Source organism: Triticum urartu, chromosome 3A (assembly GCF_056163025.1).
Source record: "Triticum urartu cultivar PI428250 chromosome 3A, HENAU_Tu73, whole genome shotgun sequence".
Lineage (NCBI taxonomy): Eukaryota > Viridiplantae > Streptophyta > Magnoliopsida > Poales > Poaceae > Triticum > Triticum urartu.
The window spans coordinates 422,433,617-422,448,328 of record NC_141875.1 but is presented as its reverse complement, the minus strand read 5'-3'; the positions used below and the strand labels follow the sequence as shown (position 1 = coordinate 422,448,328).

Sequence of the window (14,712 nt, the reverse complement as noted above, 5' to 3'; positions counted from 1 at the left end):
TGGGGCACCTCAATGTGTCCATCTCCAAAGGGGTGGTGGGGTGCAAGGGATATAATCTCGGCGGTGCGATGGATGGAGAGATCAGAATGTAGTTGATTAAAAGACTAGATGAAGGGGATCAAATCTGGAGCATCGATGGAGAGCACAGGGGCATCGCAGGTGGATGATGTGTTGGGCATTGAGGTGGGTTGCAAGCAAGAGAGGGGAACCAAGGTGAGAAATTTAGTTCGGGGAGAGTAAATAAGCGAGATTAGTGGGATCATGTAGACATGGCTGCATCACAGAGGAGGGTTTGAACAAGGCAAGCGATTACTTGGTATATCTCGGCCGTCAGATGAAAGCTAAATCGATGGTGCATGAGTGGTCTAATGATTTATTTGTGTAGGCTACTGATAGGAAGTGTCTGCCATGGTAGAATCATATGATGGAACTGTGCTATTCTGGTGGGAGGGCCATTTTGGTTCTGGGGAGCATGATTTATACTAAATTCAAAATAAATTGTAAATGAGTTTAAAAAATTCTGATTTTTTGTGTGGATGTTCATGTTAGTCTAACAAATACAACAACAAGAACAAGAAACAACAAAGTCTTTAGTCCCGAACAAGTTGGGATAGGTTAGAACTAAAATTCATAAGATCTCGCAACCAACTCATGGTTCTGGCACATGGATAGCAAGCTTCCACACACCCGTGTTCGTGGCTAGTTCTTTGGTGATACTCCAGTCCTCCAGATCTTTCTTTATGGACTCCTTGCACGTCAAGTTTGGCCTACCCCGACCTGTCTTTAACATTATCAGCACGCTTTTAGTCGTTCGCTATGCACTGGAGGTTCTGTAAGCCTGCGCTGAATATACCCAAACCATCTCATGACGATGTTGGACAAGCTTCTCTTCAATTGATGCTACCCAACTCTATCTCATATATCATCATTTCGGCCCCGATCCTTTCTTGTGTGGCCACACATTCGTCTCAACATACGCATCTACACTACCCCCAATTATTGAACATGTCACATTTTAGTCGGCCAACACTCAGCGACATACAACATTGCGGGTCGAATCACCGTACTATAGAACCTGCCTTTTAATCTAACAAGTGTATTTGACAATTTTCATGGGAAACGAGACAACAATGCTTTGTCGGTAAAAAACAAATTTAAGTGTAACATTTTAAGGTCACATTTGGCGTTTAATTTATTTTTTTGCACGGGTCAAAATACTAAGTTTTTCATTAAAATTCCAGGTAGCATTTGGGTGTGACAATGAATACATCTATTTCTTTTCCAAAAAAATTGGCATTTGCAGAAGGTGTTTTTGACAGACAGGAGCATACGCTCCAAGAGCCGAATTGGATTTTTGTATTCTGGTGACCAAATATGAGCTGGATCGCTTAACTGATGTTAACAAATAATGATGGAGATGAAGCGTTGACAAGCCTCGTGTAAGAAAAGCTGATGCAGTCACAAGAAGAATACACAGGGTATGGAGACAAAGCGTGCTTGCATGCCCACTTCTCTCTCTTTCCGGATGGGAAGGAGGAAGAATTGGAGGACACTTTGGGAAAGCAAAAGAAAAAGAAAGGGTGGATTTCATGTTTCTAGGCTTCTTCTTCTTCTTACATGTGTAGGGCAGAAGCGCTGTTTTTGCCGCCTTTACAAGCCAAGCAAATACACACACGAAGTGTAGTACGGACTAGATGCCATGGAGCCGTAGCCGTAGGGTTAAGCGTGGCATCCCAAGGAAGGAACCCGCGAGCGGAGCAATTTCTTGGCTTTGGAGAATGCTAGATCCTCCCATCATCGTCTCGGTCCCATCCTTGTCCGTGATACAGAAGCACGTTTGACATTTAGAAATCACTATACCTATACGTGCTGTAGATTAGAAGCAAGCAACGTTCGTTCCTGTAGATTCATGCACCTCTGGTCCTGGAATCCCGAAACGAGGATGCCAACGGAACGGTGGTCTAGTTACACTACACCAAGACGCATGGCACGGCATGGCATGCATATCCAAGGAGGCTGCGGCCTGCCGGTTGCTTCGTTGCAGCCATCGTGTCTTCCGGTTCCTGTCGAGAAGGAAGGAGCAAGACGCAGCCCATGCATGCATGTAGCCCGGAACGTGAATGTAATGTACACGTCTGTTCCTTGAGAAATCGTCTTGCAGATGCCATGATGGTCCTCGCGGAGCTTCCCTCCCTCCAGAAGCAGAAACAGAGCATTTCGTTTCGTTCGTCTCCACGCAGTCAAGATCCGCGAATCCTACGCATGGCATTTCATCATTGCGCTCGCGAGCCTCGGCAGGGTGGGATGCAGTTTTGTCATCAGTTAAAGTGCACCACCAACACCAAGGAGGCCAAGAATAAAAACATAAATGGAACTGACTCCCCTTTCATAGCATAAGATACCACTAGAAATTTTTCCGACGGGCATCATGGCCGTGGCCCCTCACCAGATGCACGCTAGGCGCAGGCAGGCAAAGCTCTCCTCCTCCTCGCCTCGGATTCGGTGCTAATGCTGACGGCAGTGCACAGCACAGGCCACGCAGCTTTTGGTGCTTAAACTAGCTTTGCCTAGCCCTTTCCTAATTATAACGAGATTAAAGGCCTAAAGCCAAGCAAAGGTCAGACTAAACAATGCTTTGCCACCCCCTTTTCCTCCTCAGGGCGACCGTCAAAGCTAGTGTAGCTTTGGGCCCTTTTCCCCTCGCACAGGTGGTGTGGATGGGGTCGGGGATAAACAGGGGGAAGTAAACGAACGAAAGGCGCAACAAAAGAAAGCAAAAACGAGCATGGAGATAAACAAAGGCGCCGTAAACAAAGCCGAAAGAAATGGGCGCAGCGCGGTTCCCCGAGCAGCCGAGACCTCACAAGAGAATCACGCGCAGATCTTTGTCCTCGCCAGTCGCCACCCACATCGTACGTACACACATCGCTCTTGTGCAATTTCCGGCCCCGTCTCCACCAGCACCGGCTCATCACCCATCATGGCGCCGCGGAAGGAGCACCTTTTCAGCTTTCCCGAGATCCAAACCTTCCGTTTCCCCTCTGCTTTGCTTGGCACAAGCAAGAAGAGAACAGCTTCCTTTTACACGAGACGAAACAGCGAAGAAGGAACCATTACGTACGCCAAGTTCTTGCACGAACAAGAGGCCGAATTTTAGCATCTCCTTCTACGTGTGCGTGTGCACATATTCAAGCGACAGTTGGGCGGGGCCATGGAAATGGAAGCAATTATACACCATGATTCATGCTGTCTGTCAATAGGCTAGGAGTGGACCAGGAGTGAAGTGCCTAACTACACACACGAAAGGTCGTGTTACAGCTTACAAGTCTCTTGTACAATGCGAAAAGATGAATAAGGAAAAAAAAGAACGAACGAAAGTAGGATTAAACTGGCACGACTGCACGACGCTTGTACATGTGGGAGGTGGCGAAAAGAGCCTAAAAGGAGCTCTTTCGGCCTTTCCCCACGCCTAAACTACTTACAAAAGAACTCACTCACACACAAAAGAAGATCTCGCTAGCTTCCCTTCCTAAACCACCGCATGCTCTTCAAGCTTTAACAATTTTTTTGTACTACTTCGTTTTTCATTGCCTCCTTTGCGAAATTCAGCGCGAAACTTCCTCCACGATTCCGAAGCGAAATGGTGGGTGGGAAAGCATGCGAACCCACTGGGAAAAATAGCTTTGAGAGTGCAAGTTATGTTCCTGGGTCACTCCGGGACCGCAGCAGCGACGAGTCGCGCTCCGACATGGACGCTGCACATAGCAAAGTGAAACGCACGTCAGGACAACCGCTTCATCAACCAACGAGTTCACGGAGGCAAGGAACGAAGCCAGCGGTCACGCACCACGGTGGATCGACTCCTTGCAGTGCGCGATGGCGCCCGCGATGCCGTCCTGCTGCTCCAGGAGCGAGTCGTCCCGGCGATCTGGCGACGACGACTGCGCCGCGGACACCGAGCGGCTCTTCCGCAGCCGGACGTCCACGGCAGCAGCAGCGCCAGGCGCCACCCTCCTCAACCGCCTCGAGATCTTGCTCAGGCACCGCCTGATCGCGTCGGCCGAGGGCGCCCTCCTGGCTTCCTCCTGGTCTTGGTCCGGCGAGCCGTGCGCATACGCGGGGAAGAGCCTCGCCGAGCGCGTGCTGTTGGAGCTCCGGGAGAAGCTGGCGCGGCCGCCGTAGAAGGCGGCCTTGGCGGATCCGAAGCTCAGCGTGCGCAGCTTCCCGCGCCCGCTGGTGCTGAACCGCGCGGCGTCGCCGCTGGGCTCAGACGCGCAGAACTTGGCCGGCGGGGGCGCTCCCCCCCACCCGCAGCGGCTGAAGGAGAGGCGCTCGTCGTAGGACGGCGACGCGGAGCAGCTCCGCTGCAGCAGGATGACGAAGTCGACCTCGCCGGCGCAGGAGGAGTCCTCGGACTCGGAGCTGGACTCGGCGCTGGACGCGGGCGCGGAGGCGGAGCAGCACGACAGGTCGAGGTCGAAGAACGGGCCCTCGTCCTCGCCGTAGCCGCACGGGCACGGGGTGGCCGGCGCCGTCGCGCTCGCTCTGATCGTGGACACGGCGCGGCGGCGGAAACGCCGCGCCGCGAGCAGGCGGAGGATGTGCATGAGCGCGCTCCCGTGCCTCGCTCTGGAGTCTGGACGTGCGTGTGAGTGTGCGTGCGGCTTTGGCGTTTGCGTGGGTGGTGGACTGGTGGTGTGGTGGTGGTGGTGGTGGTGCTCGTGGCTTTTAAACGGGAGCGGCAAAGGCAGATGTGTGTAACTTTGAAGAAAGGCTCGGGGTTTTCTTCGTTTGCGGTTTCGTTCTACTACGTTTGTTGGTCTTCACTTTCAGTGATGAATGAATTTCATTAATTTCAGCAGGCACTGAAATATTTACCTTTCGGCCAAAATATTTAAGCAATTTCAGTGGTACACATGAATTCAAATACTTTTCGAAAATATTTTCATTTTTAAAAAAATCTAACTGTCTTCAGATGATTATTTGGGCCTTTCGATCGAAAAGCATACTGAACTCACTGAATTTCGGTGATTTGGTTGCTGCTGATTTCTGAAACTGAAACTGAAAACCACGCGTGGCCGAAGCATGCAACAGCTCCTGCTCCGGGAGACTGACTAGGATTTTCTAGGCTGAAATGTCATGGTATTGCGCGTTTCCGGCGATGAAAAACAGGAATGCCGGTCAATGACCAAACCACAAGTCGGTGAGGCTCACAGCAAATTCTTCGTGGCCCGGGTCTGATGCTAGTCTTTTCTTTGTGTGTGACGCTAGTAGTTGTGGAGAAGCATGCCAAATTGTCAATGTCCCGGATTTTACTTTTGTCTCATCCCCACCCACCCAATATCCAGAGGATGCATGTGGCGTACCATTCTGCACCGTTCATCATGTTGCATTACCGACTAGCTAAGCAAAGTCCGAAAATAATAAATAAACTAAACAAATGTGATGTGCACTGCGGTTGTGGGATACATATATTTTGTCAGTCGTTTCGATCCTTTCTCGCTTGCAAAAGAATAACGCTTTCTTTTTGTGGAAAGGGCGATCCGGGGATGTACGTTTCGTGTTTATAACTCGTCGCCTCATGATCGATATTGATGACCGGTGACACAAAGTTGAAGTTGATGCTAACCAGGGCACTGTATCCATACAAAAATGAGAACTGCGGCAAGGTCCTCGCTTTCTTGAAAGAAATCATGGCTGGTAGTACGATTTCAAGTGATATTTTTTGGTTCGTGGCCCCTGGGGGACAGGCTACTTGTGTGTTTATCATAGTACTGGCATGTCCTGTGTGTGCAATGCATGGAAAGAGAAGAGACGCGAGAGCCCTCCCGTCCGGTCCCGGGGCCAGCCAAAGTTGCAAGGCCACACCGCACACAGAAGCTTCATAAAAGGAGTAAAACATCTGCTCTACCACAGAATTTCAATTTTGTTGCGGTGGAGTGGGCAGCGAAAGAATGGCCTGCTGCTGCGTTCGATGGGAATTGACGACGGGCTGGCGCCAGGAGAGGAGAGGGGCGCTGCAGCCTGCAGGCAGGCGCAGCGGCAGACGAAGCGCAGCACGCACTTGACTAGATGAGATGATGAGTCCAAGTCCATGGCGCAAGCTTTTACAGCCTTTTCCGCCTGCGGTCTTCTTTCTTCCCTTCCCTCTCCGTCTCCTCGTCTGGTCCAGCCCGTCTACAGTGCGTCGGGTCAAAAACTGCAATTATTCGGCTTGACCGACCCGGGCCAGCGGTGGAAGCGCCGGAGCGGTACAGTACTAGTCTAGACAGACACCGGGGTCCGTCGTGAACTGGACGTACCACGGTCTACAACCACCCTATATGCTTCAAGCGCTTTCAGGGCATCTCTGCAACCACAAATTTCCTCCGGTGTCGGTTCACGTAAATTCAAGTTCTAATGTATTCCGATTCACCGGATCACATGCCCTATCACAATCAAAAAGAGACAAATATGTTTAGTTTTTACATGTCTGAATCCAAAAAAATATCAGTTCGGTAGTCCGTGCATTTCTGCGCTGCCGAACTGGCAATCCCAGTCGTCTGCTCCTCGATCAAGGAGGTGTCATCCCCGCCGTGTAGACAGCCTTTGCCTCCGCGTCCACGTCCGCGTACGCCTCCGCCGCATCCTCATTCTTCGCCGCCGCCTATTGAGTATATGGTTTTGCATGTATATTGTATATCATGGCCCACCTCCTAGTCATTGTATAGTAAAGGTCAAGGCCCACGTTGTGTGCCCATATATACATGTTTATGCACCCGATCAATACATCGAAAGTTGCATTGCCAAAAGTTATTTCTCAACATGGTATCATACCTTCGATCCTGACCTAAGCCGCCGCCGCTGCCGCCGCGTTCTCCCCACGCCGCCGCGCCGCCGCCCCGTGTCGCAGCCGCCGCCCTCCCACCTAACTCCTGCTTCCGCCTCCCTCCTCTAACCCTAGTCGCCGTCGTTGTTGCCATCCCCATAGCCACCGCCGCCAATCCGTTTGCCGGTCTCGACCCCGTCCTCATCCGCGATCTCAACATTCTCGGTTGGGTTCCCGCCATCCTTACCACCACACATCCACCCACTATGTCTAGAAGACGTACTTCTCCCTTGTGTTCCGTGAGTACAATCTCCGGGATCACATCGATGGCTCCGTGGACTCCCGCTTCATGGTGAATGATGATGAATGGATGACCATCGACGCCACTCTCATCTGCTGGTTCGACACCACCATCTTGAAGGACCTCTTCCACACGGTGGTCTCTAACGAGGATGACGCTCACGCCGTCTGGACTAAGCCCAACGGCATCTTCACCAACAACAAGCTTCAGCGTAAGGTTTTCTTGCATGGCGAGTTTTTTGGGTGTCAGCAGCATGACTCGTCAATCGACAACTATTGCATGCGCCTCAAGAAGCTTTCCGATGAGCTCCTTGACCTCGGTGAGAAGGTCTCCGACGAGCTTCTTCTCAGTACACTCACCGCCGGCTTGAACGACGATTTCGGGAACACCGGCTCCAACCTCACCCTCATCCCCAACCCGACTTTTTCCAAGGTCGTGGCGTACCTGAAGCTGGAGGAATGACGGATGAACATGGCGCGTACTCGGGCCACCCACACCACCCTCGCCGCCGGTACCACCCGCGGCGGTGCCCCGCTCGCCCCGTCCCTGTCGTGGGAACGGATCTGACAATAGAGGTAGGGGTACGTAGGAGAGTGCAGAGCCTAGCTACGACGAAGTTGTACACTCGGATTTACGAGTTTAGGCCCCTCTCGGAATAGGTAACGACCCTACGTCTCAGTGCTGCAGGAGCTTTGTTGTATGGAGTGTTGAGTTATAGGGGGTGCGAACCCTTGTGCAGGAGGAGAGGGGCGGCTTATAAAGAGTCTGATGACCCCTCATCGACCTCGGTTACCAAGGGTTCAATGAGACAATAAAGGTACGAGCGTTACTGGTAATGCCTATGTTTAATGATCTTTATAGTAACGGACTGATCGCTCAACCGTTACCATCCTGGAGTGGCTCTAGATCTTCTGTTCTTCGAGTGAAATCAGGTTCTCTGAGTGAATCGGGACGGTCGAGTGATGGAGCAGTGACCGAGTGGATCTTGTGTCGAGTGACTTGTATGCTGTGGCATTTCCAGTCGACGGTTCTTTTCTAGTTTTGTGAGTCTTGGGTTCATATATGCAGTGCCCTTGGGTAGGGTGGTCAGGCCAGGCCTATGACCTTATCCTGGGTACATGTCATCGTCAGGCCCGGGCCCCTACCAGGCGCCGCCCGCGCCGGGGTTCCCTTTCCCGCAGCAGCCGGCTCCACAGCCGGCCCCCGCCGATCGTCGCCGAGGCGGCTGCAAGCAGCAAGCGCCCGCGGGCACCTAGGGAGGGGTGCCTCGCCCGCCGTAGCAGTACTAGCCGGCGCCCTGGCACGCTGGGAGAACCCGTGGACGGGGGTCGTCCACGCGTACTCCATGCCCGTTCCGCGCTCCCTCATCCCCGGCTCCTTCAGCGCCCGTACGGTAACCCATCAGGCGTTGCATGCGGCTCCATAGTCGTACGCGCCCTCGCTGCCCTATGGCTACTCAGTGCCCTATGGTCGTTCCCTCTGGCCGGCGGGTTTCCCCCGCTCCTTGCGGCGCATCCAATGCAGCCATAGCCTTCGGCTCCGGTGCCCTGGGATCCCGCGCTGCTAGCGGCAGTGCACTCCGCTCCCATGCCACAGAACTGCACCGGCGGGGGCGACTGGTACATGGATACTACCGCTACGGCTCATATGGCTTCCTACCCTGGTAACCTCTTCACTGCTCACCCGATCCACACCGCCACTGGCATTACTGTGGGTGGCAGTTTTTCCCTCCCCATTACACATGTTGGTCATTGGTACGTCCATTTTGCATCATGCTTTTATATCAATATTTATTGCATTATGGGCTGTTATTACACATTATATCACAATACTTATGCCTTTTTATCTCTTATTTTATAAGGTTTACATGAAGAGGGAGAATGCCGACAGCTAAAATTCTGGACTAGAAAAGGAGCAAACATTAGAGACCTATTCTGCACAACTCCAAAAGTCCTGAAACTTCATGGAGAATTATTTTGGAATATATAAAAAATATTGGGCGAAGAAAGCACCTGAGGGGGGCCACCTGCCATCCACAAGGGTGGAGGGCGTGCCCTACCCTCCTGGGCGCGCCCCCTACCTTATGGGCCACTTGGCAGGCCCCCGACGCCAATCTTCTGCTATATGGTGTGTTTTGACCTAGAAAAAAAATCAGAAGGAAGCTTTCGGGATGGAGCGCTGCCGTCTCGAGGCAAAACTTGGGCAGAACCAATCTAGGGCTCCGGTGGAGCTGTTCTGTCGGGGAAACTTCCTTCCGGGAGGGGGAAATCGAAGCCATCGTCATCACCAACAATCCTCTCATCGAGAGGGGGTCAATCTCCATCAACATCTTCACCGGCACCATCTCCTCTCAAACCCTAGTTCATCTCTTGTATCCAATCTTTGTCTCAAAACCTCAGATTGGTACCTATGGGTTGCTAGTAGTGTTGATTACTCCTTGTAGTTGATGCTACACTACAGGAATCAGCTATTTTGCCGTCTGCCACGGCAGACGGCAAAGGCATGAACGGCGGACGGCAAAGGCCTTTGCCGTCAGCCGTGGACGGCAAAAGGCTCCGGCAAAGTAGGCTACGGTAAACAGCTACTTTGCCGTCTGCTTCCTGGCGGCTGACGGCAAAGGCCCTTTGCCGTTTGCGGCGGACGGCAAAGAGAGCGGACGGCAATAATTGCGTTGTTAGTCCGTTAAGTGGCTAACGGCAGGCCTTTGCCGTCCGCCCTGACGGCAAAATTTCTAGTGTCTTTGCCGTCCGCCGTATGATGTCATCTACACATCACTACATGGCAGGTTCTTTGCCGTCTGCCACTGATGGCAAAGTCTTTGCCGTCTGCCACTGTAGGCAAACTGACCAAATGGGTCAGCTCCCAGGAAGCACAGCTGGATGCCACGTGTCTTCTTTGCCGTCCGCGGCAGACGGCAAAGAGCCCGTTGCCGTCGGTGACAGACGGCAAAGAGCCTGCATATTGGCTCTTTTATCTGTTTTTTATTAAATCCAACAATTTTCATCACAAATATATATGACATATATAGATATATTTCAAAAGGCCATTACAGAGCAAACATATAAGATATCCAACACATAACTTCATCATCCAACCATATATATTACATGCATAGTTCCATCATACATAACAAGTTCAACATAGAGGCATCCAACCATATATATTACAATAGTTTCATCCAACGATACATGCATAGTTCAACGATACAAAAGAAACAGAGAAAGGGATAAGGAGCACTCCATCTATGCAAGCTTTCGTCAAGTGAATGAAATCTGCAAAATGAAAAATAAGAAAGTTAGAACAAGAAGAGTAGAACAAGAAGAAGAGTAGAACAAGAAGAGTAGAACAAGAAGAAGACTAGAACAAGAAGAGTATGTCATTTATGAGCTAACTTACGTGAAATGGATCATATATGAGCTACCTAAGTTGAAATGGGTCATTTATGAGCTAGCTAAGGTGAAATGGATCATTTATGAGCTAACTTAGTTGAAATGGGTCGTTTATGAGCTAACTAAGGTCAAATGGATCGTTTTTGAGGTAACTAAGGTGAAATGGATCGTTTTTTAGCTAACTTAGGTGAAATGGATCATTTATGAGCTAACTTAGTTGAAATGGATTGTTTTTGAGCTAACTTAGGTGAAATGGATCATTTATGAGCTAATTTAGTTGAAATGGATCTTTTTGAGCTAAGTTAGGTGAAATGGATCATTTAAGAGCTAATTTAGGTGAAATGGATCGTTTTTTAGCTAACTTGGTGAAATGGATCGTTTATGAGCTAAATTAGTTGAAATGGATCGTTTATGAGATAACCTAGGTAAGATGGGTCATTTTGGAGTTAACCTAGGTGAAATGGGTCATTTTAAAGCTAACATAGGTAAAATGGATCATTTAGGAGCTAATCTAGGTAAAATGGGTCATTTTTGAGCTAACTTGGATGACTGGATCATTTATAAGCTAACCTAGGTAAAATGGGTCATTTTAGAGCTAACTTAGGTAAAATGGATCGTCTATGAGCTAACTAAGCTAATTATGCAATTTTTGACATAAGTAAGCTAAGTACAGATCGTTTTAGAGATAACTTAGGTAAAATGGATGGTTTTGGAGGTCAGTAAGCTTATTAAGTCATTTTGGAGGAGAAGAAGCTAAGTCTAGGTCATTATGGTAAGCATTGGAGGAAATAAAGCTAAGTCTAGGTCTTTATGCATGTGTTAAGCAAAACACTAGATAAACTTACCAAGATCCAGGAGGTGTAGGAGCGGGGTGGCTCGTGTCGGTAGATGGAGAAGGATCGTGCGATGCTTGTCTGGAGTTACGCTGCACCAAAGATCATTTCCAATGTCTTGTTAGCATGATGACACTCAAATGTTAAGACTAGCAAGTAATGTCCATTCAAATAAAACTCACCGTGGTCCCAGGAGCGATCACTGGCATCGGCAGAGCGGTTTGACCTGTCTTCTCGCACACAGACTGCACATTTGGTTTTGACGACTCACTCATACTAGTTAGTAATGAGACAAACACTACATGAATGTTTTGGCTAATCTGCAGAAGAAACTTACCATAAGGAGCTCGTACATGGCCCTTGCCTGCATGTCATTCCGTGCCCTCTCCTCCTCCATCATCTTTGTCGTCCTCTCCTCCAACTCCCGCTGCCTCTCCGCCGCCTCCGCCAGAAGTTTCTCCGTTCTATCTCTCTCACTCTGTATAGCAGCCTGCAACACCACTCACATGACCATTTGTAATCATTGATGGAAGCGCACACAATGTAATTAATGGAGAAAGATAACTGAGTACGTATCACTAACCTTGATGGCGAGTTGCACTGGCCGTTCACGAGGCATTATCTCAGGAGCGGAGCTCGATTGGCGCGCCTTGATCTCCGGGAGAGTGCTAGGACAACGGATAAGTCCATCTCCAATGGCTATGGAGCCATGGGACCTCCCGCCACCAGATATCATCACCAGCTCTGGATCAATGGGACCCTGGCTCGGGTTAAAGTTCTCCCCTTTCCTCGCCTTCCCCTCATCTCTATATCTCATGAGCTTGTTGTGGGAGGAGATGTTGGTGAAGTTGTTTGCATCATCGAGGTCAGACTGAGAGAAAGCCTTGACTTTCTTGAAAGAGGCAGTGTGGGCCATGGCATACAGGTCGTACACCTCTGGCACCTTATCCGCCTTATTGTAGCGTGCCTGAAAGAGAGAAACAATGAAAATTAGTAATTAAAGGGCTCAAGCTAGCATGATGAATGAATTGCATGAATCATGAAGCAAACCACATACCCAGTTGCGCCCGAACTGATATAAGTTGGAGCTTCCTTGATGGTGTGGCACACCTTCCATTTGGGCACGTTTGTCCTTGGCCTCGTTGTGGAGGGCTAGCCATTGTTTTGAGCACCACTCATCGACCAACACCTCCCAACAATCCATCCGATCCACACACCATCTCGGAGGCGCCTAAGTTAGCAAATAGAAACTTGAGCGCTACGGCTAAGAATTACTAAATGAAGGAACTTAAGTAGAGAAGGCCTTAAGAATTACCTTCATGTACTGCTCCTTACTCAGGAACTTATCGCGGCACGCCGGCTTGGTCTTCTTGATACCATGCAAGGCGTAGTAGTCTCGAACAGCCTGCACCCGAGCCTCGTGCCGTAAGTTCTGGAGTAGGCACTTGCAGACGTTCTCGATAACATGTGCCGCGTCCTCCTCATATCCCTCCTCACACCTGTAGAATGTCTGCAATCAAATGAGACAATATTGATTAGTACAATTAATAACTAGCTAGTTGAAGAATTTTAAATGTGTAAAGGAGAAATTACCCAGAACTTTCTGATCACCATGTCTGCCCTCGTGTCGCACACGACACCGTCGAATCTCATCCGGCGAGGCCGGGGCAGCCACGTAGTGCTCCCAGCTCAATCCAAGCTCTGGAAGCCGACCCTCACCAGGCAACGTGACAAACCCCGGGAAGTTTTGCCGGCAAAGAACTCCAAGGACGGAGTTGGGCCGGCGGACACTATGATGGTGGTCCCAACCCCTGCAGCATGACAAGGCCAACGCATTAGTTATTTGAAGAAACGTGAATGCAGAAGGTACAAAAATATTAAATGCACTCACGTACCTCTCCCCATCAGGGAAAATCAACCACCTCTGCTCGCGGGTCACCGGCACGGACGGGAGCCGTGTAGCACCACGCTGGTAGACGTTGCCCCCCTCCTCCCCCTCCTCATCAGTCGGCTCCCCGCCATCATCAGCATGGCCACTCGGCTCCCTGCCATGCTCAGGCTGACCCGGCCAGGTACCCCATCCAGACGTGTGCTCCTCCGAGGTCTCGTGGGCCCAAGTCTCGTGGGCCGAAGGCCCGTCGACCCGAGGCTCGTGGGCCGAAGACTCGTGGACCGGAGGCTCGTGGACCGGAGTCCGTGCAGCCTCCTCCTCAGACGAGTCCACCCTAGCAGTCACGTGCTCGGGTGAAACAGCTGGGGGTGGCGGCGAGGAAGGCGCCCTAGCAGTCACTGTACGTCCTCTCCCGCGACCACGTGCTCTAGCTCCTCTCTTCTTCTTACCTCGTCCCTTGCTGGGCACCGCGGTCGATGAAGAAGGGCCCGGCGGTGTCGCCATACTGTCCAGCAACGCTCGGCGGAGAGGTGCGTGTGGAATGGAAGACCTCGCACCACGCGTCGACGAAGAAGGGGCCTCGGCGCGCTCCCGACCAGCGCCCACCATCTTTCAACACCTGCCATGACAAAGAATAAACGAAATTAGTACAACATAAAAAAAGTACCGACATGAATAATAATATGTATATCACTTAAGTGTATCATCATCAAGTACAACATAAAAAAATTGAATACCTGACACTACTAATAATCTCGATCAGTATCATCAATAAATGCATAATCATCATCATCACTATAATCAATGATGGGCTCATATGGTTCATTGGCATCAACATGTGCAAGGCCACCTTGACGTAATCGGTCAAGCATTGACAGGTCATCCGCAGCAGTAACCTCTTCTTGTTCCGGCTCTTCTTGTTCCTCCTCTGGGGTGATGTCGGATTCATTATCGCTGTCTACTTCAATGTTTTGGGGTGAAGTATAGCGGTTCTTGAAACGCTTTTTGGAAAGACGTGTCTCTTGGAAGAATTCTCCTTCATATCTGTCTGGGTTAATGTGAGGTTCATAATCCTCTTCCTTTGGGGGAGAAAGTCTAGCACATGGCGGCACTTCATAAACGACATCCCAACCTTTCAGATTTGGATTAGTTTGGCAGGCCCATGGTAGATAGAATACTTGGGTCGCCCGTTGAGCCATAATATAGACATCAGGAACATCTAAATGAGTGCTTTGGTTGATTTCAACTAGCCCTATATGTTCATGAGTCCTTCTAGTCTCCTTCGGCTGAAACCAATAACATTTGAAGACTACGACATTCGGTGGGTTTTCACCATAGAACAGAAGTTCATAAATTGCTTCAACTCTCCCATAATACTCGGTACCTCCTTCGCCGATAGCAGATACACAACAATTTGTAGACTTTCGATCGGCCATAGATAGCTCTTTGCCATAGGTACGAAAGCGATACCCGTTGATGTCGTACTTGTC

General features: G+C 50.2%; 2 protein-coding genes across 2 annotated transcripts; one reads left to right on the top strand and one right to left on the bottom strand.

Moving 5' to 3' along the window:
• Window positions 1-3,279: 3,279 nt before the first annotated feature.
• Window positions 3,280-4,768, bottom strand: LOC125548412 (uncharacterized). The gene is made up of 2 exons (XM_048712013.2): window positions 3,848-4,768; window positions 3,280-3,755 (listed from the first exon to the last, which is right to left on the bottom strand). The coding sequence occupies exons 1-2, from the start codon at window positions 4,605-4,607 to the stop codon at window positions 3,697-3,699; spliced, it is 819 nt and encodes a 272-aa protein (XP_048567970.2). The 5' UTR covers window positions 4,608-4,768; the 3' UTR covers window positions 3,280-3,696.
• A 2,389-nt stretch (window positions 4,769-7,157) lies between these two features.
• On the top strand, window positions 7,158-7,571 carry LOC147979927 (uncharacterized). Its single transcript, XM_087515400.1, has one exon. It carries the CDS (start codon window positions 7,158-7,160, stop codon window positions 7,569-7,571), a length of 414 nt encoding a protein of 137 aa, XP_087371526.1.
• Window positions 7,572-14,712: the final 7,141 nt, after the last annotated feature.